Source organism: Chelmon rostratus, chromosome 24 (genome assembly GCF_017976325.1).
Source record: "Chelmon rostratus isolate fCheRos1 chromosome 24, fCheRos1.pri, whole genome shotgun sequence".
Classification (NCBI taxonomy): domain Eukaryota; kingdom Metazoa; phylum Chordata; class Actinopteri; order Chaetodontiformes; family Chaetodontidae; genus Chelmon; species Chelmon rostratus.
In genome coordinates this window covers 3,978,049-4,002,562 of record NC_055681.1, presented here as the reverse complement: position 1 = coordinate 4,002,562, position 24,514 = coordinate 3,978,049, and the positions used below count along the sequence as shown (strand labels likewise).

The 24,514-nt window shown below is 42.9% G+C and overlaps 1 protein-coding gene across 3 annotated transcripts in view; it reads right to left on the bottom strand.

Moving 5' to 3' along the window:
* Positions 1–24,514, bottom strand: part of LOC121627302 (vang-like protein 1) — a 48,550-nt gene extending 24,036 nt beyond the window's left edge. For 2 of the 3 annotated variants that reach the window (XM_041966142.1, XM_041966144.1), the window contains exons 1-3: positions 24,392–24,512; positions 13,953–14,214; positions 6,365–6,491 (exon numbers count right to left, since the gene is read on the bottom strand). In XM_041966142.1, the coding sequence (XP_041822076.1) occupies positions 6,365–6,491; positions 13,953–14,023 (198 nt within the window). In that variant the 5' untranslated portion in view covers positions 14,024–14,214; positions 24,392–24,512. Of the gene's footprint in view, positions 1–6,364; positions 6,492–13,952; positions 14,215–22,575; positions 22,665–24,391 lie in introns of all 3 variants that reach the window. The other variant, XM_041966143.1, reaches the window with a different exon arrangement.

Sequence of the window (24,514 nt, the reverse complement as noted above, 5' to 3'; positions counted from 1 at the left end):
AAAGGCAGAGAGCAAAGGAGCGTGGCAAGAGGGGAGGGGGGGATGAGACGATCACATGGGATGTCCTGACAGCAGCGGGGATGGATGGACGGATGGATGGAGAGGGAGAGAAGGAGGGGAAAGAGGAGTAGAGGAGTACAGTAAACAAACATCAGACTACAGAGAGAACAAAGACAAAATAAAAATTAGGTGCCATCACTATACTCAAATAGATGTGTCTCTCCCTCCTCTTCCTTCCTCTCTCTCTCCTTCCTCCCTTCCTTTTATCCATCTTTCCCTCGAGGCATTTTCTCTCATTCTGCTCATTCTCTGCTCATCTCTTGCCTCAGCACCACTCTCTGCCCATTGCTTCTGACCCAGTGAGCACTGTGGTGTCGCTGTGCTGCCACTGACAAGGCTAAATGTGTGTTAATGTGTGTGTGTGTGTGTGTGGGTGCGTGCATGTGATCTACAGTGAACACAACACCTTTACAGTGTGTCTTAAAAGAATAAACATGCTGATGTTCTATATACTTCCTATTGGTGACAAATCCTAAGAAAAGATCAAACAGACAATGAATGCATCCTACAGACAAGTTGTGTGTGTGTGTGTGTGTGTGTGTGTGTGTGTGTGTGTGTGTGTGTATCCGAAGCCTGATTTATCTTATTCTTCTGTGCCACAGAGCTCAATTGTTTAAGAAAATTCACCAACTAGCCCTGCGAGTAGTTGCTACATCACCTAGAAGCGCATATTTCATAAAGACGTGCGAGTCAGATAGGATGTCACTAAATATACAGCAGCTTAAATTTAAAATCAGTCCTAAAATATGAAAGTGAAGCCAGAAATCAGGGAAGAATTCATTGATTGTGTTCACCTTACCTGGAGTTTTCAGCCACAAGTTCATCTGCAAGTGCTATTAAATTTCTCCAATGAACACTCTGGTAGCCTAAGGGTAAAAGCAACGACCATGAACCCTGCGGTCTCCCTGCTTGTTTGCTGCATGATACTCCTCAACTCTTTCTCCCCTTAGTTCCTGTCATCTCTCTGTTGAAACATAAAAAATGCCTAAAAAAAAATCTAGCACCCAAAAAACACCTTCTCCTAATGTAACGTGGAAACGTGTTGGGAATATCTTCTTTTTTCTATCTTCTGTTTCCTGCTTTGCCCACCCACAGAGCTTGCAGCCTGGCCGAGGCAAGCAGCTTACAACAAGCACAGACACACACACACACACAAAGCACCGGGATAACCAAGAAGCTCGGCGGGAAGTCTGTCTCACGGGAGACTGAGCCAGGAAGCACTCACCACAGGGATGAGATCCCAAACATGAACGCAAGTGCCGTGCCTCTTCCAAGAGCACGACATGGCTGCCTGGGAGTCGGAGGGCGGAGGAGCTACCTGCGCCGTAGTCCGTCAAGGAATGCCAAGAGCGGTGCCGCTGTTAGCGCACCGAGGTCCGGCTCAAGTAAGCGAGCAGCTGAGATCACAAAGCAGCTGAGTTTAATCAGGTTGAATGAATTGAGCTGCAGGGAGGGGAGAGGAAGGTGAAACAGTGGGAGGTTGAGGGGTGTTGGGGGACTTCGTGCAACTAGATCAGCATTTTGTTGACTCTTGGCGCTGCAGCTGGCACTTCGCTTGCAAGGTTGTGGTTGGAAACAGCATCAGTATTTTGTCAGAGGTGAGCACTGATCTTCTTGGATACAAGAAGAAGACAGAACAAGAACTTGTTTCATGCAAAACAAATACAAACACATCCTTGCCAGAAAGCACCTGATCTCTGCAAAAACTCACAGGGGGGGACAAGATCAACCACACGAACACCAGTGACCATACTGATCCAACTAGCAAATCACAAATCACACAAGGAGTGCCCGCCTCTAGATGCACATAAACATCTAAAAATAAACCCAGCTCCACTTTCTCTCTCCACTTGTTGGGTAGGAAGGCGCTAATTCTCAAAGAATGCTTCATGGTTTAAACATATCACATTTCTGCTGCTTGACACCTCATACAATGCCACTCCACATCACACCACTAAGCTGCAAAGCTGCCATACTTCACTGACCTGAGCTACTCCAGTCCACCTCTCACTATCCACTCCAATATCCAGTTTCACACAACAGTAACAGCAGGATAAATTGACCTAATCACTCGCATGATTTAGTGTCAGTCCACCTATAGAAGGTCAATGCCTCAGTTCAGGCTGCATGCACCTCCATTGTCCTTTAAAAACACCCAGCCAACAAAATACAGAAGAGGCTCCATTCCTGTAGACATCTATTGATACCGCTCATTCCAGCCAAAAGGATTTACTGCTGAACAAGCACCTGAAGTGTTTTTCTCACATTCACACATTAGCATACAGCCCGGAGCTTTGGCCTGCTTCCTGATATTGGAGCAGCCTGCTGGAAGTGTTCTGTTCAAACATATCAAGCAATCTTAGGTTACATGAAGAGAGGTGTATGATCAACCTCACATAAAAGCAGCGTTGAAATTCCACCGCAGAAACAAAAACTGTGTAGGATTGATTTTAATGAGAAAGGCACAAAAATTACCAACATTTCCTCCAAAAAATTTGCGTTTTTGTTAGGAATGTTGCAGTTTATACCTTAGCTAAAAGAAATAGTTCAATATTTTGGGAAATACACTTATTTGCGTTTTTGCTGAGAGGTAGATGAGAAGATGCTAAGCTGGGTAGCCTAGCTGAGAATAAAGATTGGAAACGAGGGGAAACAGCTGGGCTTGCAAAATCCACTACCAGCACTTCTAAAGTCTAACTCATTTTGTCAAGTTTGTTTAATTAGTGCTAAAAACCAAAAAGAAAAAACAAAGTAACTTTCTGGCATCTCTGCTTGTTACCTGGAAGCTGGTCCCAGCCAAGAAATGGTAATCCCCTGTAAAATGGCAATGTTTTTACATTTTAGTTCTTGTACAGATTAAACAAACGAGATATGATGTGTTAATTAGTGAGCTTTAGGGGTGCTGGTCGGTGGACTTGGTTATTTTGTTTCCCTCTGTTTCCAGTCCCCATGCTAAGCTAACCTAAATGTGGCATGTGTTTGCTTTGATAGGTCTTCTACATATTATGAATGCTTGCTGCCAAGTAAAGAAAAACACACATGCAAACACCATCTTTTGACAGCAGGCAAATCCTTTAAACAATTCTCTGGCTGGTTTGCTGCTAATCTCAAATCTCCTCTACCCCTCTCCTTTTAGAATTCCCATCACAGCCATGAGAAACTTTTGTGCTGGATTGTGAGGACATCCCTGCTCGGAGCGATGTGCCGCTCTGTCGGCCAAGACTCTGACTAAGTCCCAGCAGTGGAGTAATGAGCACAGCACTGCACACAGTTAGACTCTGAGACAACACAGACACAAAGCATTCACATATAGGAGCATATGTGAGACGGCAGACCAGAGTGCATAAACACACACAGACACATGAGGATTTGTGCTGAGCCTCTCTCTCAGTAGAATTGGTGGCCCTGATTAGTCAAACTAAAGCCAAACACTCCCCGCCCTGTCATCAGCACTACTGCAGGCCACGGCATGAATAAGACATAAGGAGCAAAATACTAAGGGTGGCTGTGCTCTGTGGCAAATCCTGTCATGTGTTAAAATTAGACACACTACGCATACAAAAAAACACAGTCACACATACACGGGCACTGCTAACGAGTCTTGCCACAAGGGAAAGCCAGCACCAAGTAGGTCAGTAAATGATGGTGAACGCTGGAACGTCTGTGCGTGTTTGTATTTGTCATCTTTTCCCTTCAGCGGGTTAAGCCAAACACTTGATGCAGGCCACTGTGCCAGACAGTTGTTTGGCTCAAAGAGCAGGTCAGTCTTGGGTAAGCCAAGGCTGTCTGTGCCCTAAAATCTCCATCTCTGTTATCATTAAATGCATTTGACTCGTGCCAGCAGCAAGCGTTGAGATTCCTGCTTTGAAAACATGCCAGAGGAAGAACTGCACATATTTCTCATTTCACAAGACAGAAAATAAATCAACTGCTCAGCAAAAATTCCATGAACGGCTCAAACTACCAATGAGTTGACTTCTTTGAGCATATGCACACAGATAAAGAACAGTGTGCAAATCCAAACCATGAGATCAATTGTGAAACAAAGCTGGACAGAAGCTTCAGGTGTCATTGAGTGTTGAGGGAAGAAAGACTGCATGCTACACTGAGTGCAGTTGCTGGATTTTCAGTTGGAAGCAAAAAGGCTCCAGCTGTGGTTTGCCCTCACAGGTTAGGTTTGCTACTTTGAAAACTGCACACTGTCACAGGTTTTAGTCTGTTAATGCTTGTTGCACAGTTATAGAAGTATGCTAAAATGTGTTAGCAATATTGTACCAGAAAAAACACAGATTCCAATACTTCAACTCAGGGTATCAGCCATTGCAGAGTACTCTTACTCTGATACCAGTGCTCTGTTTCCAAGTCTGTATATACTTGAAACTCATGACAGTCATTTTTATTTAAGATCACATGAGAAAAGGGTGGCACTAAAACTGACTGAGTGAATCTAACTGGTAGCAGAAAGACTATGTTTAATAATGATGACATTTCATGATGCTAAATCCACTTGATGAGGTACTGGATTGTTGCAACCATTACTGAAAAATGTGTTGATTAGAGTGATATAAACAGTAAGACTGATAGAACGATAGAAACATTTCCTTGTTGGGAAAATGAATCAAAGCCCTGTTTGGTATGTTTGAGACAGTTCCAAACAAGGCTAGGCTACTTTACATCAAACAATAAACACACTGGGGATGTACATTGCTATGTCGTTGCTGTAAAATGTGCCAGCAAACATGGGAAATACCACAAACTACACTTATCGTTTGTAGCATCACCATCAAATAGCACAGTGCAAGCGCTTACAGTCCCAAACAGCAGCAATTAGACCCAACCACTGGAACAAGTAGTGAACCACTCCCCTGCAGCTAACAGCAACATTACTAAATGCTGTTTCCAGAATTAATGCATATCACACACGCAAGACATGGCGATGACAGCCACTGCTGAAACTGAGATGTTACCTGATGAATATAACGGACCCAAGACATAAGCCCCCTGGCTGTAAATACTTCACAGTGAAGGATTTAAACACACACGATTAAAGGGTTGATTTGTTTGATTTTGTGTAATTTTTCATTTAAATAAATTTTATGTTTGTAGATTAAACAATTCTTGGTCCCCAACTGAGCTTAATGCAACCATTCATGAGAACATGTTTTGCCACGCTAGCCCTGTTAGCTCCTCAGTTTGGCTATAATTCAACCTTTGGGGAAGAAACTATTACTTGACACTTGTCTTTCTTTAAGGATCATAAAAATGAATTGTGCTTTGGCCCAACAATAACACAGAGACTTTCAGGTAATTAATTGGCGATTACTCCTTTTTTTCACCCTGATTGTTTTGGACCAAGAACTCTTGTATCCCTTAAGTGCGACAGAGGATTTCACGTCTTAACATGCCAACTTCTAGCCAACCTGCCCAGCTGACACTGCGCTATCTGATCGACCTGTCTTTTATTTGTTCTGCCTTTTATCTGATTCCAAGAAACATAATCACACGGCTGCCTGCTACATGACATAAAAATGAGTCAGACTGTCTGTTTGGCAAGAACAACATGTATGATCCAATGGCCAAACCAACACATCCTGTTGTCTATGCATTACCTTACATTCAGCAAATACTGGATTTATTCAAGTTGTAAACAATTTCCTACCTTATATTTCTCTCTTATCAAATAATCCATCACATAATCCATTTTCTGAGCTTGCAATTGCTGGCATCAAAGTCAGCATAATTTCTGAGGGCACAGTTTGAATTTTAACTGACTGTCAAAAGCAGCTAAGCTGCTGTTTTGGCTTGGTCCATTCTGGCAGGGGCCGCTGAAGCTACCTCCCCACCTTCCGCTGGAGCATATCATCGACTGACCCGCTCCCTGCAGTGAAATACTATCTTTGCTTCTGACAGAGGGGATACAACAAAGGTGTACTGACCACGGAAGCAACCTGCTGCATACATATCCTGTAGCAGAAATTTGTCAGTGATAGATTTTCTGAAAGTGACAGCCCAGAACTCGCCAAAAGTGGATTGGTCCTTCTGGCTTTTGCCCTCAAATACCAGATGGCCTCTCCCAGCCCAGGCTGATTATCATTCCAACTCATTTTGACAAGCAACTGATAAATCTCCTGTGCTCTAAATCCCTTCAAAATCAGACTAGCAGAGTTGTCCCATCGTGTATTGGAGGCATCCATAAAGCAAATTGTGAAGACATTGTGAGGTGAGTCTTTATGCTAAAGAGGCCCCTGGAGTGGCCTGGTGATGCAGGATTGTGTTTGAGTGATGGTGCCGCGTTCAGGCCTACCTGGATCTGCTCCCCCCGAACAGCCGAGTCGCCCAGCAGCGGCTCTGCAGGCGGTGTGTTAATTGTTACCGACTTTTCAGAGCGGCTGTCTTTACTGCGGGACTTGTGGCGGTCCCGGCTGCGCTCCCTGTGAAACAGAAACAAGCAAAGATCACGGTTAGTGTAGTACTGATGATGTCTTGAAGAGCTTTTAGAACAAACTGAAACAAAAGAGTCTTAGGGGTGCATACATGAAGCTACATGAAAACTAGGGCTGCAACCCTCAGTTATTTTCATCATCCATCAATCAGCAGATTATCTTTTTGATTAATTGGTTAGTAATTTCGAAAATCTAAGGTATCTTTCCATAAAAACAAAGACTTTAAACAAATGCCAGGCTCAAGCAGCCATTCAAGGAACTGCAGCTTCATTTTTCAGGCCCAGAGGTTGCCGCTTGGGTTATCTATACAATATGTAGGTGTGCTGCATTGTAGGAAATGAAGGATTCAGTGTTTTTGGCACTTGACCCAAATTAGGAACTAAAAGTCAGGATATGTCATCTTCTAAACTTTATAAAGGTAGCCCTTTCAGAAGCAAACATGAGTGTTTTTGTTTTTTTTTTTGTCTTTCTCCTGCCTTTGTGCTTTGTTTTCTGAGTATAATCTATGGCGATTGCAAGGACTCTGGCCTTTGACTTTTTCCTTGGCTTTTCAATTCGTCATATTTTACAGCTAAAGAGCTTAACAGATGACAAAAAAAGAGATGCACAGAGTTATAAATATATGAACATACTGTACATACAAGCAGAAGCAGGGAGCACATGAAAGCAGCCAGCTGCTGCTGTTTTAGTCAGATAAGACCAGAGCAGCTCTCTGTGTGAAGGTAGAGAAATGAAATCATGCTTTGTTTCAATCTCCGTCTAATTTCCGATGACCAAATGGATATAAAGCCGTGTGAACTCTGGCCCACATAAACCCCTCCCTCTACATCCTTCCTATGTCTACCCCCCCACCCCCATTCTCCACCAATGCATCACTCTTTCTACAAGGTCCTCTGTCCCTAACATATGAGCCCCATTAGCCAGACTTACCCCCTGCACTTATAGCCCTAATCCTGTATAGAGCATGAACGGCAGGTCCCCCAACCTCCACCCAGCATCATCGCCATTGCCACATGGCACAGTGCCCACTCTGAAGCTCCATTACCACAGATTAATCTCTCATCTGTCTCCCTCCCCCTCCAGCTGCTGACATCTTGGACATAGCATACAGTATTTTATAGCTTGAACTGAGCACACACATCAAAATGCGGCAAAACTAGTTACACAAAAAGACAGTTTTTAGGTCCAATGCAGCAAAATGCTTAATATCTCAAGTTAAATTTGAGTGATAACAGTTGTATTTCCGGTGGTTGAGAGCTGTTGGAGGGTGCTGAGACTGAATGAGAGACAGACAAACACCAGAGCCAAGGCTGTCAGATCTCATATAGATATTACATGGTAGAGATGCTGTAAAGAGATTACTGGACAAACATATTGGACATCAAGTGAATGAAAGAGGCATCATAGAGTCTATTTCTGCTGCACGTCTGAAGACGACAAAGGACATTTCTAGATGCTGTTGTCTTGTGAATGCTAACTGAGTGTCCTGCTGTCTCTAAGCATGTTGTTTCATGGTAAATCAAATTTGCACAGTGCACTCAAGCACAGGATGTTGTTCTTTTTCTGTTTGTCTGTAGCATTAACTGAGTTTTTCACCACTTATGTTAATTTACACATCCAGCAAACACAGAGCAACATTTGTATTAATGTTAACTGCAAGTCTGACAATCAATCTTTTTTTTTTTTTTTAGCTTCGGCCTGGTCTCCACAAACTCCTGAGACAAATATCAGGCTCTTGAACTGGCTATCTTCACCAGCGAGTTGCTAACTTTCTCTGCTGCTTGGTGCTGGGCAGGTCGTGTACATGTACGTATTAATCAGACTTTTTTGCTAAAAACAGCTATTTCCTGTGGCTGGAAACGATGCTCAAGAGCTCCATGAGACCAAACCAAAGCATTAGTTGGCCACTAAAAGCAACACCTGCCAGTGCACATTATACATACGCATTTGTTCTACTGTTAATATAAGAATATTGATTAGAACAGCTTTATTCTATTCAAAGTCAGGCAAAAAATGGCAAAGACAGAAAGGTTAGTTAATCAGAATCTGACACAGCTACATAACAACTGGTGCTCATACTAGATAATAGCCTTATAGTGAACTATGAGAAAAACCAAACTCATGTGACCCTTGAACACTCTCTCACACAATAACAATTTATAACCATAATGTATGGGATATCCTGTCTGCAGGAGTAATAAAGGAATCAGTATGATTGACAGCTGTGGAGCTGTGACAGTTTTAGAGTTGCACTGGATCCAAGTGTTTTGATTAAAGGGCGTTAACAAGTCTGCTTTCCGTCTCTATTCTTGTACTTCCTTTTGAATGTGGACGCAATTTCCCCCTCAAAAAATCACAACAGCAACTATTGTTTCAAATCTGCACAAAGTAAGAAAAATAAAAAATGTCAATAGCGTGCAGCAGCTTCTCTCACTGTCCGAGGGACTGACATATCCTTATCTAATGAATCCAGGAGATTAGGAAGTTGATGTAAGCCTTTAAATATATTACAGCTATCATTATTCCTTTAAACATTATGGCTATGGCTGTCACTGTCGTGATGGTTATTCCAGCGGGAGCGATCATCAGTCAAAGACTGTCACTGATTACGATTATTAATTGGGGAGGAGTGCTGTAGGAGTAGGAGACGGAGGACGCTGGGAGGAGCAGCAGGGCTCATAAAGCAGCGATCCTCACAGTCATCAGAAGAATAATAAGCAGCTCTGGTAAGTAAGGGAAAGGTAACAGCCACAGTAAGCAAAGAGTAGAGTCCAGAACACAGTTGAATAAAAAATAAACATTCATAATATAGGAAATATACATTCATATATACAAATATACTAGGTCAGAGTAAAAGCTGTCATTCACTAATCAGAAGGTCAGTGGTTCATTCCTTGACCCCTGTAGTCTATGTGGTGAAGTGTCCTTGGGCAAGTTACTGACTTGACTTGTGCTATAAAGTGCTCTGATGGATGCTATCAGAGTTCAGGCTAATATTAGCTGATTTGTCCTGCTCTTTCTTGGGACATCAGCTAATATAAGGTTTGCAAAAATATGAACAAGTTATCATAGTTGAATAAAGGAATGAGAGTGAATACAGGTTTTAGGCATGGGTTGAGATTGAGAATTACTGCCCAGTGGCTCACATCATGGTGATAACCGGTCACAAGTACTTCATTTTGCAAAGGCTGGCTGGTTTAGAGCACACAATGTGTGAATGTGTGTCTGTACACACAGCATGTGTTATGTGTATCTGAGCAAAGCATGAGTCATTGTGAGAGTCAAGGACAAAAGGTAAAGGAACACCTGGTTTTCACCACGATGGTGAGATGACAAACGTGTAAGACAAAGGTGCAAAGATGATGCCAGAGAACTGTGAACAACAAGCATTTTGAAATGTGCAATTGTGGATGCACACAGACAGGAAAAACAGAGGCGAGCAGACCTGTGGGCAGCCAGGGAGTGGTTTGAACAGATCGGCCTCTATCACCAACCCCTCCCCCTCCCCCTGCCTGTTTTCTCATTTCCCCCTTCAGCAAGCTTCTGGGGTGATCGCGCTATGTGGAGACCTCACTCCCAACACGCACACACACCTTCCCCCTCCTTCCCATATCCTCTTCCTGCCTCATTAGCATGCAGCCGGCTCGTTGGTATTCCAACAGCGTGCTGTGCTATGATTTGATTAATGGAATTTGACTTCCAGCGTGGATCCCTGAAACGGGTATGGCTTTTTGGAACAGCGAGGATGGGAGGGGAGGGAGAAGGGGGTCCTGTGACGGCAGAGATGCCTGGTGAGCTGAGGCAGAGTCCTGCCAATTAGGCTCTGGAAGCCCGGTTTCCCTCTAACACCTGATGATGAGTGTGGCTGTGATCGCATTCTCCACCTCACAGCGAGGCAGAGCGATGGCAGAACAGCTACTGAAGAAGCGGAGCCAACTAGCATGGCACGTCAAACTGTCTGTGGACCAATTTGTTCCTTCTTTGCCTGGCAGGGCAACCCACACACCTGTGTGACACAGAGCTTTGTGTCAATGCGGCCATCTGAGCCGAGGCACCGGAGGACGGCTCGGCCTCGGCCAAATGGGTAGAGTCATGAAGCCAAATAAAAACTGACCAACCACACACTCAGTTCGGTCGTCTCAAACCCATAAACGTGTTATAGAGCAAGAGAGGGAGGGCGAGAGCAAGCAATCAAGAAATCAGCGCGTGATGAGGTTGTTAAAAAGAAAGCTTTCTCCATCATGAACTTTGTTTTTCTGTTTGAACTGATATCAAAAGCAAATTGTTACTTTAAAGTGGCTGATAAGCTGCACCAAATATAGTCACCACTGCAGCACGTGAAAGTCTGTTGTTGACCCAGGCTGATTTGGACGGGCGCTGGGTACGATAAGCTGCTCCTCGCCATTAGCTTCATATAGATAACACTACAGTAAGGTGACAAATAAAGGAGAAAAGAAGTGGTTTCTTCGACGTTGTTCATAGTGTTGCACTCAGTCGTTAACACGAAAAATGGGAACCCTGGCTCCTGTCTAACCTCCATACAGCTGGCTGATTGCTGCATAAAGTGAGTGTGAATGTCGGAAAGTTACAAAAATGATCAGAGACCACGCTTCCAATCCAGTGTCGGGGGGGGAGGGGGCTACCAAAGCTGGAGAGTCCTTCAGCTGCCAAGGATGTCATATTTTAAGCCTATTGGTATTATAATACTACATCCTGGACATTTTTCTTCCAATTTGAAGGTGGAGTGAGAGGATAGACTCCCCTGGATTTACACCACGACTTGAAGTTACCACTCTTCTATACATCCTGACATTTAACTAGCACAGCATTCAGACTAATTAGGCCAGAAAAAAACAACTTTAACCTAAAAATCTATCTACATAAAAAAATCTCCTTTATGAGGAGAATCATCCAGGAAACTCTTAATGGTGCTAGAACTGTGAATGAATTAGCTTAAATTACTCACCCCAGTCCCATGCGAATGCTGCATGCTGTCCTATAATTGGAGTTATACCAATCAAAAGAACCAATTTTCCACATGAGCAGCTGCTAATATGCGATTTGCAATTTTATAATCATTTAAACACTGAAAATTGAGTGACAGAGCCAAGCTTTGGGGAACTTTTGAGGGAAAAATTGAAGTTAAGTGGCTCAATACCAAACTTCCATGTTCCTAAATGTGGTTAGTGTGGTTCAAACGAGTTTGAGTATGATGCTGGGAGACAATTATTATATTTTTTGATGTATTACACTATAATCATTTTTGTTGGTACAAAAAATAAAAATCACCACAAGCCAGTCTGATTTTAAAACCAAATTCCTCTGATGTACCCAGTGAGAACCATTTAAAACATGCAACCTCATTTGAATGTCAGTAATTATGTACTGCACTGAATAATATATGGAAACAGAACACACACATAAAAACATGTCAGCCTCTTGCCATTTCAAATAAGTCATGTGGTAATGGAGTATTATGACCAAGGCGTGAATATCACATTAACGCCGTTCCCTCGCAGATAATTGTGCAGCTGGATTCTGGATTCTTCCTAAATAGAAAAATGCATGGGCATCACTCTAATACCCACAATTAAGATTGCTCTCTTAGGCATTAGTGTTTCGCTCTGGTGCAACTGAACATGGTCAGAAGGGGATAAAAAGCTTGCAAATCAAGAAATCGGTGTCATCAGCTTGTTTTGTCTCAGCTATTGGCAGGAAGTAACATCCACAGACAGGGCCACTGCTCTGCCATCACTGAAGAGCCAGGGGAATTTTTTGTGGAAGTATCTTGGACACCAGCGGAGGATTATTTGACACAGGAGGGGGGCAAAAAGCCAACTATGAGAGGAAACAACTCCAAATACCCTGTACCGTCTGTTATTGAAAAACCTAAGCCAATCCTATTCTGATCCTGTATTATATTCTGACAAATTGTGTTTCAGACTGACTCACAAATATGCATACATTCAAACACTGTGTGTGATTACTTGTATGGGTGCATACGCGCAAGTAGCGACCACACTCCCACATGCCTGCATCTGTTCCCGGCATCAGTGTAATTAGACAACAGTGATCCAGAACTGTCTCACGCGTGGCACCCCTCGGCGTAAAAAGATTACCTTCATGTGATGACGGCAAAGGCTTTCCAAGGCAACAATTTTTTCATTTTTTTTGAATATCAAATTAGAGGCCAGCCGGTGGCTTTGGCACAGTCATGGTAGGAGCAGAGGAGCAGAAAAGGCACTTAGTGGGAATGCCCATATGTTCCTTTCCAATTTGGTGTCATTCACTTGAAAGGCTTCAGAAACAGTACAGTAGCAGGGGATAGTAACTCCCACCACCACCACCTATTTCCCAAGCACCAACCTCTCCCCTATCTTTGATTCCAACAAAGTGAGAGCCCTTTTTAACTTTGAGCTACAAGGGCACATTCCTGCCCCGGGGAATGCGAGCGAGTGGGGAACAAGTGATACGCCTGCGCCTACCCATCCTCAGAGAGTAGCCAGGAATCCATTAAAGGTGGGGGAGGAGGGAGAAGGCGATGCAGAGGAGAGGTCAAGAACAAACGAGACAGGGGGCAGCTGCTGCATTCATATCACGAAGGACACATGGGAACAAAACATGGGTATGATGAGGAAAAGGAGAGGAGAGAGATAAAAAGCGAAAAGGGGAAAGTGTGAAGGGGAATGAGACAGTGACAGAAAGTGGCCGACGATGTGAGACATGAAGTCCCTTAAACGGCAACAGGTGGCAGCGAGAGTGGGAGCGGCAACGGAGCACCGACAGAGATATATGGCGACCATGCAGGAGGGGGCCCGTCAGTGACAAGGGAGGGGCTGTTGTGGAACTGGAGCCTCCTCCTCTCATCTCCTCCGAGGCTCCCAACGTATCCGCTGAGCCATCAGTCAGTCAGGCCTCTTCAGCACCTGTCTCCCGCTGCCTTCCTGAGGCCTGTCAACTGTAGCCATTTCACTGCTGACAGACTAATGCGCCTACACAAGCTGTGGGCTCCACATATGCAAGGCCAGGGAGGAAGACCGAGACACATGGGAGGTGGGGTCACGGAGGCAGACGGGAGAACAGAGGGCGGACACGAGTAGGGACAGTCGAAGAGGCTCATGGGTATTGTAGTATATAGAGCCAAGATAAAAAGTTGAAATATGTGTGATTATCAAGGCTCTTTTTTGCCCTTTTTTCCTCCTGCTCATTTCATTCCAACAATTTCATGTTACCAATCTGTATGTACTTGGCCTTCTTCAAGGAGGTCAAAGTGCACACAGCAGCCATGGCAGGGATTTGGTGATTTGTAAAGGACACTTTGTCAGGTCAGATGTTTCCAAGAGAAGGGGACCTGCTACAACTTGCACACTACACAACACATACAAACCCTCCGGTCAAAGCAGATACAGGAGGAAACAGAATTATTGACAAAGCAGGACTTAGTCTTACCCGTGCCTGTGGGATCCCCGGGAGCGTCCGGAGTAGTAGGAATAGCCTGAGTAGGTGGATTCCGTGTCCATGGCGATGCAGTCCTGCCCAGGCAGCTGGGCCTCGGGGAGACAACTCGGAGGCTGCTCGGCTGGACCGCTGGCAGAAGCTTGTTGAGCTAGAGGCGATCAATCGGCTCGCTCAAGAGGCTGACGGAGGTGGCGAGCTGTCGGCAGTCAGGCTTGAAAGCAACCCTGGGGGTGCCCGGTGAGGAAACATTAACCTGAAGGGAAGGCACACAGGAAATTTGAATTCAAAATGTGAAATATCTGGGAAACCTGCCCATATTTTACTGTTAGAGACAGAAGAAGCCAGCTGTCTGAAATGGAATAAAGAAATTAAAGAACCAATCATTAAAGGCTTTTTCATCACATCTGTTTCTTTCCATTAGTATGTGTTAGCACCCCTCATGCATAAATGCTCAGGTGTGTTTGTGTTTATCTGCAGCTGCATTACGATCGCTATGTTCCAGCTACAAACCCACACTGACAACACACCACATTATAGGCAGCTCTCAGGAGGTTACGTTAAAGCTGAGCGTTCCAGATCAAAGAAACACTGCGACCGTGAAACAGCAATTTGCTCTTATTCCCATGCGGCTGACAACTGTTGTTCAGAGGCAGTTTTAAGTCTCTGACACACAGCAAACAATTTAAGCCCGACGCTGACAAGCTTTGAGATGACGAGCACAGCCGGAGTGTGGTGAAGATAAAAGCTGCTTTTCCACGGAAGAAGTTCAATAAGATGGAGGTGTTGCCAGCTTGGGAGGGAGTCTCAGAGACTCGTGACAGGAAACTAAAGTAAGGAGAAAGAATGTCCTCGTTTTGTAAGTCATTATTTTTAATAAAAGGTCGTTTGCATCAGTGTGAAGGACTTTAAATGTTCATTACTACACTCCTGAGCCAAACCATCACAGCAGCAATGCTCAAACAAAGGTATACATGGTAATGAAAAAAATCACGAACATGCTTGATTTGACAACAACAACACTGATTATTATCATTTTTAGCCACTGTTTATACTTGCAGAGGCACGTATTGTCTAGTGCTGAAACAAGTTGATTGATGGATTACTCAAACACCAGAAACTTAATTAATTCCAAATCTGATCCATTGATTTATAGATTTTAGTTAAGAATGCGTGTGAAACACAATAAAGCTTGGGCTTCTTCACCTACACAAATAGAACAGAATACATTTTTGTGAATGCTCCTTATTTACATTTATATACAGATAGCAAATAACACATTCGAATGAAAGAAACTGGGCTTTGTGCCGCTCAGTACTCTTGACAAAAGAATTAGAAATGTGGCTCACATTTTTGTATCATTAATGCATCTCTGAAAATTAGGTTGTGTTTCATAGATAGAAACAAAAGCTGCTGCAACATGTTGCAACTAAATCAGCTGTTAAAGGGTATAATTTTAACAACTGAGAGTAAATATAAAAAACACAATAAAACAGAAAATATAAGCTGACACTGCACACTGTTCAATCAAAATACTTTCCGACACTATTAACAGAGAGATAAGGGCTACTTGTTTCTGCAGCACTTCCTGTCAATGTTAAACCATGCTTCTTTGGGCTACAACATGCATACAGTATATTAAAAAAAATGTATAACATTTACTTGTTTTCTTCTTCATTACTTATCAAATCAAAACTGTTAATTATCAAAATAGTTAACTAGTTGACTAGGACTCCACATTTTAAACCTCTCTTCTTTCGTGTTGACTCTGGTAACTAATAGATGAACTGTTAATGAACAATAATAATAATAATGAATAATTACTATTTATTTCCCTCTGTGCAGAGTTCCTATCTGATGACACCACAACTAGACATTACTACAGTTTCAACACTACAGTTTCACTACCCATCAACATGATGAACAAAACCAACTTCTGTTGACGCATACTTGAAACTAAATGCAGGCAACATTACTTACGTTAATTTTACTCAAGTTTTTAAGTTATCCCAGCTGGATAGATGCTTTTATCCTAAAGCACTTAATAACACTGATGACGGGGGAATTGTGTTGGGTGACTGAACGTGCATTCGGTAATTTCCAGTAAAATCAAGCAGCATTCTTTCCCTAAGAGGCTCGACATGCAGCACAAAAGCTGATGGCAGCATGTGCAGATGCCAGCTCATGCACCAAACAGTTTGCAAAACCCAGTTAAAACCCACAGACTAATGCCAGGTATGGTCCCTGGGCAGGTGGATGGTTTAAAGACTGCAATCTTGGGAAGCGGTGAATGATCAGAGGAGGTTTATTGAGTGCACTTGATTTGGCGTGGTCAGAGTGAGCGATCAAAGATGGAGGTGTTTGAGTGAGATAAATCTGGCTCAAAAGAGTCAGATTAAAAGCACACATTTGAGTGCCTGCACAAAGGGAGAGAGAGAGAAAGAGAAAAGTGAGTCATGAGTAGCTTGAGGCATGCCATAAACACACTCGTGTATCACACCTGCATGACACACACTCACAGCTTCTCAAACAGCTCTCGGTGAGATGAAAAACACAAGGTGTGAAATGCACAGGTAGTTAAAACTCAAAAAGACCTAAATCATATTTATGCTCAGAGAACACTCACTTCTCTGTACATGTGCACTTTGAGCCAACCCGCCTACACTTGGCATTAAACAGCCATGAACCGTACATGGAGCGGAGCTGACATTAAATCAGAGCTGATATTAACCAGAGGGCTCTCTCAAACAACACTCTGAGGTTAAGTGGCGCCGTGTTTGGGATTAAACCTATATATCAGCAGTATTTTAGGTGAAGTATGAACACATTTCTATTTTGTAATATCTGCATCCATCATCCAGAGTGCTTCAAACGCCTCCTTATCTCCTCTTTCATACCACCACTCTGCCCTGCCATAGTCTGAAACTGCAGCACGCCTCCCGATCGAAACTTGCCCTGAAACTCTCAGGACAGGCATCGAGCGCAAACACAAAGATTTATGGCTGATTTATGGCTCCAGTCGCCTTAAAGGTGGTGAGAAACTGAAGCAAACTTGTCTCCCTCGCAAGACATCCCTGCTTTTCTACATTCACAACTCCAGGAAAGAGTCACTTAGCCAGATTTAGTGCACAAAATACAATCCTTATCTGCCACTTGGAGGGAAACACAAATCACTGGGTCCAAAAATACACTGTCGCACAAAACATCCAGCATGACCCAGTTCTGACGAGTGTGGCGTCGGCACATCTGCGAGTGACTCTGTTGTGTGTGTATATGTGTGTTGTATGCATGCTTGCGTGACTGTCACAGACTCCTGCAAATGCTTTGAAGGTTGCGCAACTGCATATTTGGATATGCTCGTTCTGCAAATCATTTTTAAATGTCTGAATCATCCTCACATGGTGACAAATCCTCCCTCAACTGGTTCTCCTAAGTCTCACTGCCAGCCAGCTGCTTTACTGATCCCACTGAATACTTCAGTGAAGCAGGGGTTTCTAACAGCCTTTGTTATGCTGATGTAAAAATGCCTCGAACAGATAACTTTCTTTAAATTTATACTTATTTTTGTAATCCAGATATGGACATGGACCCATCCCATAGTCTACAGCAGGGGTCGTAAACTCAAATTATCTGTGGTGCACTGGTCATGCTGTTCTGTAGAGAAGGCTGCTTAACACTTACTAGGAAACCTGGGCCTGGTGGTTCAAGAACCCTGGTTTAAAGGCACTATACCAGGATGGAAATGGGGGGGTCTTGCACATTCTCTACAACAGGAAATTACAAATTGAGTAATGACCGCCAAGCAAGCTGAACACAACCACAGAGGCATTTCCATCACCTGTTGCAATCCTCTTAAAAGCAAGGGCATGCAGCTAAAGCAGGGATTAATAGGGTTAAATGAGTACGTGGTCCAGGTTCAGTCAGAGTGCAGCGGCAAGTGAAGACGTCAGCTAGGTTAAAAGCTGATCAATCATTTCCTGCTTCAGTGCCTTTCCTCACAAAAGCAGGACTCCTTGTCTCCACACCTCATCTCCGTTTAAGATACTTCACGCTGAGCAAACTGTGCAGTGCAGTCCCTCACATGTACTACACCCACCCAGCAATAGGCCTGGCTCTGAGGTCTATACTGACGTGAAACAGGATATGTGGGTGTTCTCACATGTGGTTTCTGCCTTTTACATGGCAGAGAAAATTGGTAAGTGGAACCACTTCAAGTTTGCAAAGAGAGCCCCAAGCTGAAATAGGAATCCCCCACTTCGGAAGGGAGGGAGCTCTGGTAGATTCAGTAATCCAAGACCCCCGCTGAGCTGCCGGCTTGTCTGTTTGTCCTGGCAAACACTGGCAAGGACCAAGAGAGGAAGAGCGGAATAACTGCAGCGATCAAACATGAAAGGTATGGTCTCTCACAAGGCCATTTTATTCACTTTGTGCAACATACATCATTGTTCAGGGGGACTTCTGTGTGCCACATCTATGCCAATTCCTTGATGTAATATAACACCTGGGCCTTTTACTACAAGGCTCAAATTCCCCAACAAACCACTCAAGATAAAAAGGGTCTTCTGAAAAATAAAAAAATAAATAAACAAATAATACATACAAGATTAACAGGTGTAACAACCTCAGCGGAGATTCAAGAACAGTGACAGAATAAACATCCAGCGGCCTAAACTGGGAATGTAAACAAACAACCTTACATAAACAGCCCAAGAAAATACTTTCTTGTCTGAGCGCAGAGCTGGAGCAAAGTTACACTGGAGCCATGAGACATCTGCTGTCAGCCGCCATAAACAAATCAGTGCTGCTCGGCTGCACCTTTCACATCACGTCCAATGAAAGCATCAGCATGCTTTCATTGGACGTGATGTTGGTGAGATTCAATTATCAACGGCTCAAGTGAATACATGGGAACACTCACACTTTGACACCCTGACTATGGCAGTGTGTAGTGTAACATCTCAAACATCATTATTCTCAATATGTCCATTTTTCATACTGGACACACTACGTAGAAAATGGATATTTCTCTGGTTTGGGTGAGGGGCAAAATCTCCTGTAAAAATACTGCTTTAACACTGCAGTGTGTGCATATGCAGTAGTTACAGCGCAAAGGATGTTACACGGTGCATACTCAGTCCTTTCCATCCTTCCTTCTATTAAATTCACACATAGTTTTTTTGTTCATATTGAGTTTGGTGTTTTTCAGTGTTGTACCTGCACAGCTGTTTAGGCAACAGGCACTTTCACTCCTGTGGTGAGCTTCATTTGATTCGGACAAATAAACAAAAAAAAAATCAAACATTTCTGCATTTTAGTTCTGGCCTGGTTCATGTTCACACTGACATATTGCATGTTAACCATTCCTGGAAGCTGCAAGTCCTGAGGACTGTCAGGTAACTTCATTGGACAGTTTTGGTGGTTGCCATTCTGTGTTATTATTTATTGCCTGAAATAAATAGAACCAAAGATCCTGTTGATGTTATACATTGCTACAATCAAGAAGAAAAACAGGCATTCGTTCTGCTCACACACAAATAACTGATAATGAGCATTATTAGTGGAGAATAATGTTGAAACGAGGAAGATATGGGACAAAAAAGCAGTATTGAACTGCAAGATTAAAGTGGGATAGTGATAAATTCCCACACTGATGTACTTAAATGCTACCTTAATTTCTAGATGATCTCACATAAATGTATACATTGATTATACAGAACATTTAGGAGAGTGATATCTTGACAGTCCGAGATCAAATGGTTATTTAATAGTAGTTTTATTTTTTAATTTGAGCCAAAGTGCTAAATCTGCCAGGCCAATATATTGGCAAGTATTAGAGCATTACAGATATTACACTTTCATTGTACATGATGGCCGATAGGAAATTGCAGTAGCTTTTCAATCTATATTTGTATCAGCCTCAAAAATCCAGTATGTATCAAAAATTCTGTGGTAAGTCTGCTTTGCTTTCGCATCACAAACAACAGAGACAGCCTGAAGAGGTGGATCTTGATCCGGTTGCCACTCAACACTAGAGTTCATTTGACAGCTTTCACACCAGCCCTAAGGAGCTGTACTAAACAGGCAACCGCAGAAGAAGCTATTTAAACTTATTATAAGCGCATGTTACAGCTGCAGCATCAGCTGATTAAGAGTAATTTATGAGACTGACCTTTCTGAAGCTGTTTAGGGAAAGCCAAGAGAAGCACATGGCTGACACACAAACGACTGGACTTACTGGACCCATGACACACCTGACGAAGACTCAAATATTCAGTAAAGTGAACCTGCTGCAGTTACACAGTCTAAAGTCACTGATTCACCAAAGTGCTGCCCTGCAAACTGATCTGAACCTCTGAAGCCTTTGAACACTTACTGTATGTGTAGGAGTCAAGCAAAAAGTAGGGGGCAGACTCCCAGTTTCCATGTGTAAAGCGGCAAATTAAGCATCTAATGAACCAGATAAGATGATCCGTTGTGTTTTCATTCGAAACCTCCTTTCAGGCAAGCCGTTCATCCGTTCTTCCTTTTTTGCAGAATAGAAGTGAAAAGACCCCCGTAGCTCATTCACACTCAGCTGTGATTAATCCTGAAATCCCACAGCCTTTTATGGCACATCTTTGATTCCCGCACCATTCAAACACTAATTCTTACACTGATCCGCTACGGAAACAACGGTTTCTCTCCTTTGAAAACATAATGATTTGCAGCAAAAAAGAGACAAATGTTCAGGAAATGATGATTTCTCTTCATCACACTCTGACTGAAATCATCAGGGCTGAATTTGTAGACATGTGGTCTTGCAGAAATGCCAGTTTGAGCAAAGATCTATCTAAAGCTCATCAGTACTTAAGAGCTAATGGTGTATATGACTTATGTTTACTCAGTGGAAAAGCTCTCAAACATGCAGTGATGGGTTTACATGCAAACTGGGGGATTAACACATAATTACCAAATGACTTATTCTGGATAACCAGGCTGTGGGATTTGACTGCACTTCTGACATAATCTGTAAAAAATATCTGCTTTTGTCATTCATAAAAATGAAATTAGCCTGCTCTGTTACCTTCAGCTGTGAGCATGGAGCTCAAATGTCTAATTCGCTGACACTTCTCCCAATCACCTCAACCATCCCTCCACAACCACGACACCCTCGTAGCTCTGCCTCTGTTATCACTATTATAACACACTTCCTCGCACCATAATAAGAGACGACCAGCTCATGCAACATCATGACTTCACTTCAGCCCTGTGACGGTCGCAGTCATAAGACAAGCCGGGACATGGAGACAAGTCACTCTGGAAGTCTGGCCCGGTCACATGCTCTCTGTGTTGCTGTCCATGACTGAGTAAATTAGGGTCATTAATTCTGTGGAATTCAATCAACATTCCTGAGTGACACTGAATTTAACCCATACGGTAGCCTGTAAGATGTGAACGAGGCACATGGAAGCAGAGACAGACAGAGAGACACACTGAACTGTGAACTGTGGGAACAGCAGACTCAAATCCAGCCTCTATTAGCATTTAGAGAGATTGGACAGTTAGAATCTGCTTGTTATTGACATCCAAAGTGATCATTAGCATTCATCTTTTGTGCTTTTAGTTTCCTTCTGCTCTCAATAAGAAGTATGTCTGACTAACACTGACTCCAGACCTCATGCTTGATTCACAGTGTTAGTCTTTACCTGTTGCATTTTTGTGCTGGAGTTACTAGGCAACCACAATGAGCTGACCTCAGTGGTCAGTCATTAAATGGCTGGTGGCTGCATTAGCTGGAGTGAGTTTGCCTAGTTGTTACAAATGTAGGTTTTCAAAGTTCTGGAAATTGGCACCATTAAAGGTTGCCAAATTATCTACCAACAGTTCCAATGTACCAGTGGATGTACAGACAACTATTACTGGATTACTTAGATACTGACAAAAACTTAAAAATGTAATGATTCTCAGAGATACAGTATTTTCAAAAGTTTAAGTCACACTGAATGCGAAAATATGTGTATTGTTTATGTCTGTTTAGATTTGACTGAGTAATGACTCGGAGGACGAATTTTGACCTTTTTGTGAACTGTGAATTGAATTCATTGAAAAAAAAACACCATTAGTCACCCTTAGACTTAGATGGCACTGCCTTATTTTTTTCTACCTTTACTTTTCCTCTCTACTTTGGCAGCTTACTTTTAACAGATTTCATGCATGATGGTTGCTCATCATGTGACAAAACAAGCACCATGGAAAATTGATGAATTATATTTAAATAATGCATTTATATTCCACACTCACTCCAGACCACTGGTCATGTTGAAAATTCAAGCAAAAAAGTAACTCCTATTTATAGCCTTGCTTTTAATATTTGGACAATACTACCAGTGTTTCTATAGCTTTGTATTCTTTGTAACGTATGGTTAAATTTTATTTATTTTACCTTGGTGAATGTCACTTTTTGCTGCCGCAGTTTCCCCAGGGGTATCACCTTTCTCAACGTTTTTCTCCCTCATACAACAGTGAAAACAAACCAGAAGCTTAGAGGGCCAACAATGACCCTGGAAACTGCACATTTGAATACTTTCAACTGCTATTAACATACATGGTATGAGCTCTGTAAGCAAGCGACACACACCTCACATCCAAGAGCTCCTGACAGGTGCCATCACTGCTATCAGTATTCTCTCTGCACCTGTCCTGCACACCAGAACCACTTTTCTGGGGCTGAAAGTGAAGAAGAATCCATGTTTGATCGAAATTACACTACTCTCAAATGTTTATCTCATCCAAAACATACAAGACTTCATGATTATCAAATTGGGTCTTGCAAAATTTATGGAGAGGAAGAAACAGTCGTCACCATTCAGCATTGCTCTGAGTATGTAGGTTGATGTCAGTCTATGTTACCGTGCAGCTTTTGCTCAGTGTTGGCTTGGTGTCACTTGTCTGCTACACAGAAACAACATTGGGACAATAAATCTAGCACCTAGATATGACTGTCAGGAATTACAAAATGTCTGTCATAAGAGCAGGGAATCTGAGGTAATATTTCTGCCATTCAGAATCAATCAGGGTTGTAAACAACTTTCTCATCAGTTAAATATATGATTAGAGATATTGTTAAAACCTTTGCTGTTTGCCTGCCACAGGTTGAATAACTATAATCAATAAACTGATTATTTTGACAGTTTATTAATGGTCTAAGTAATATTTCAGGCAGTTAATTGCTCAGAAAATGGAGCAAATCAAAAGGAAAATACTCCTTAGCTCAACAGTCAGCAGCACAAGCTAATGTTGTTGATGTCATTATGTAAAATTGTTTAAATAAAGTTTCTGTCAATACCCATCACGCATGGATCAGATTCAAATCTTTTAACGGTTTTCAATTAGACGTCACCACACTGAGCGCGTGCTACATACTTAGCATTTCTGACTAATATTACATGGCGGTAACTAGCTTTTAACATGTCTTAATTTAAATCAAATCCTACAGAAAATGAGATGCTGAGTTGAACAACAGTTGAGCCCAAAAGAAAGGGTTATATTATACCTATAATAATTTAAGCAAACAGAAGGCTACTCGACAAGAATATACGTCTCACGTTATCACTTATCTGTCTGGCGGAGCTCCAGAGCAGGTTTACTCGCCCAGCCCCTACCTGTGACCCAGCAGGCTGTCGGACCTATAGGCAGGAAACTCCCTGGTTTCGCCTTGGCCTCGGAAGCCCCCCCCCCCCTCTTGGTCTCCCTCACCTCAGCAGCCTATTTGTGCGACTACTTGAAAGCCAAAAGCAGACCAACCCGGTGGTTAGAAACGGGTGTTTGTTACGTTTTTCAGCTTCCTGGTTGTTTTCAGAAGCTGGGGGGTGCTACCGTGTATCCGTCCGCGTCAACTCCACCGCCGCAGGTTACAGTTTACAGCTGAGCTGCGGTGCACCAGCCGGGGTAATGCGGATCAAGTCAACCGTATGAAACAGAGTTGACTTTATACTAGCCCCCACTGTAGCTCAGAGAGTTTCTAGTTTAGAAAAGCGCTATAGAAATGTACCTTTGACCAAAACGACATGGCAAATAAACTCGAAACTAGAGCGAAAATTTGACAAATACGGCTAACTTGGTGTGGGGTTGTGCGCTGGTCTGACTGCAGTTTGAGGGCATTCAGATGAAGTTGAAAGCATTCCCTTTCATACAGGTAGGCAAGACAGCAAAGGGCGTGTTCCCAAGTCTTTGCTTCAAAACACACATTCAGCCTAACATCTGAACAACAGCCTTTGTTCCGCATGTGTGAAAACAGCTAGAAACCGTAATGTGTGTTTTTGTAGGCTTAACGAATCAAGACAGGACATTATACCCTGTCAGGCAGAGCTCCACACACTCCTGAGCCCGCACACTAACATCTGCAGAATACATATGACCGACAGGATCTACCGCGTTATTAAAACATAACTCACCCTTTGTCGGCGGAGATATCATTCCCCGTGGTTGATAATTTATCCAGAGGTTATAAAATACTTTGCCCCAGAGCACACGGTAGGCTCCAGTAGGAAGCAGCCCTGGGTAACCGTAGGAATCAC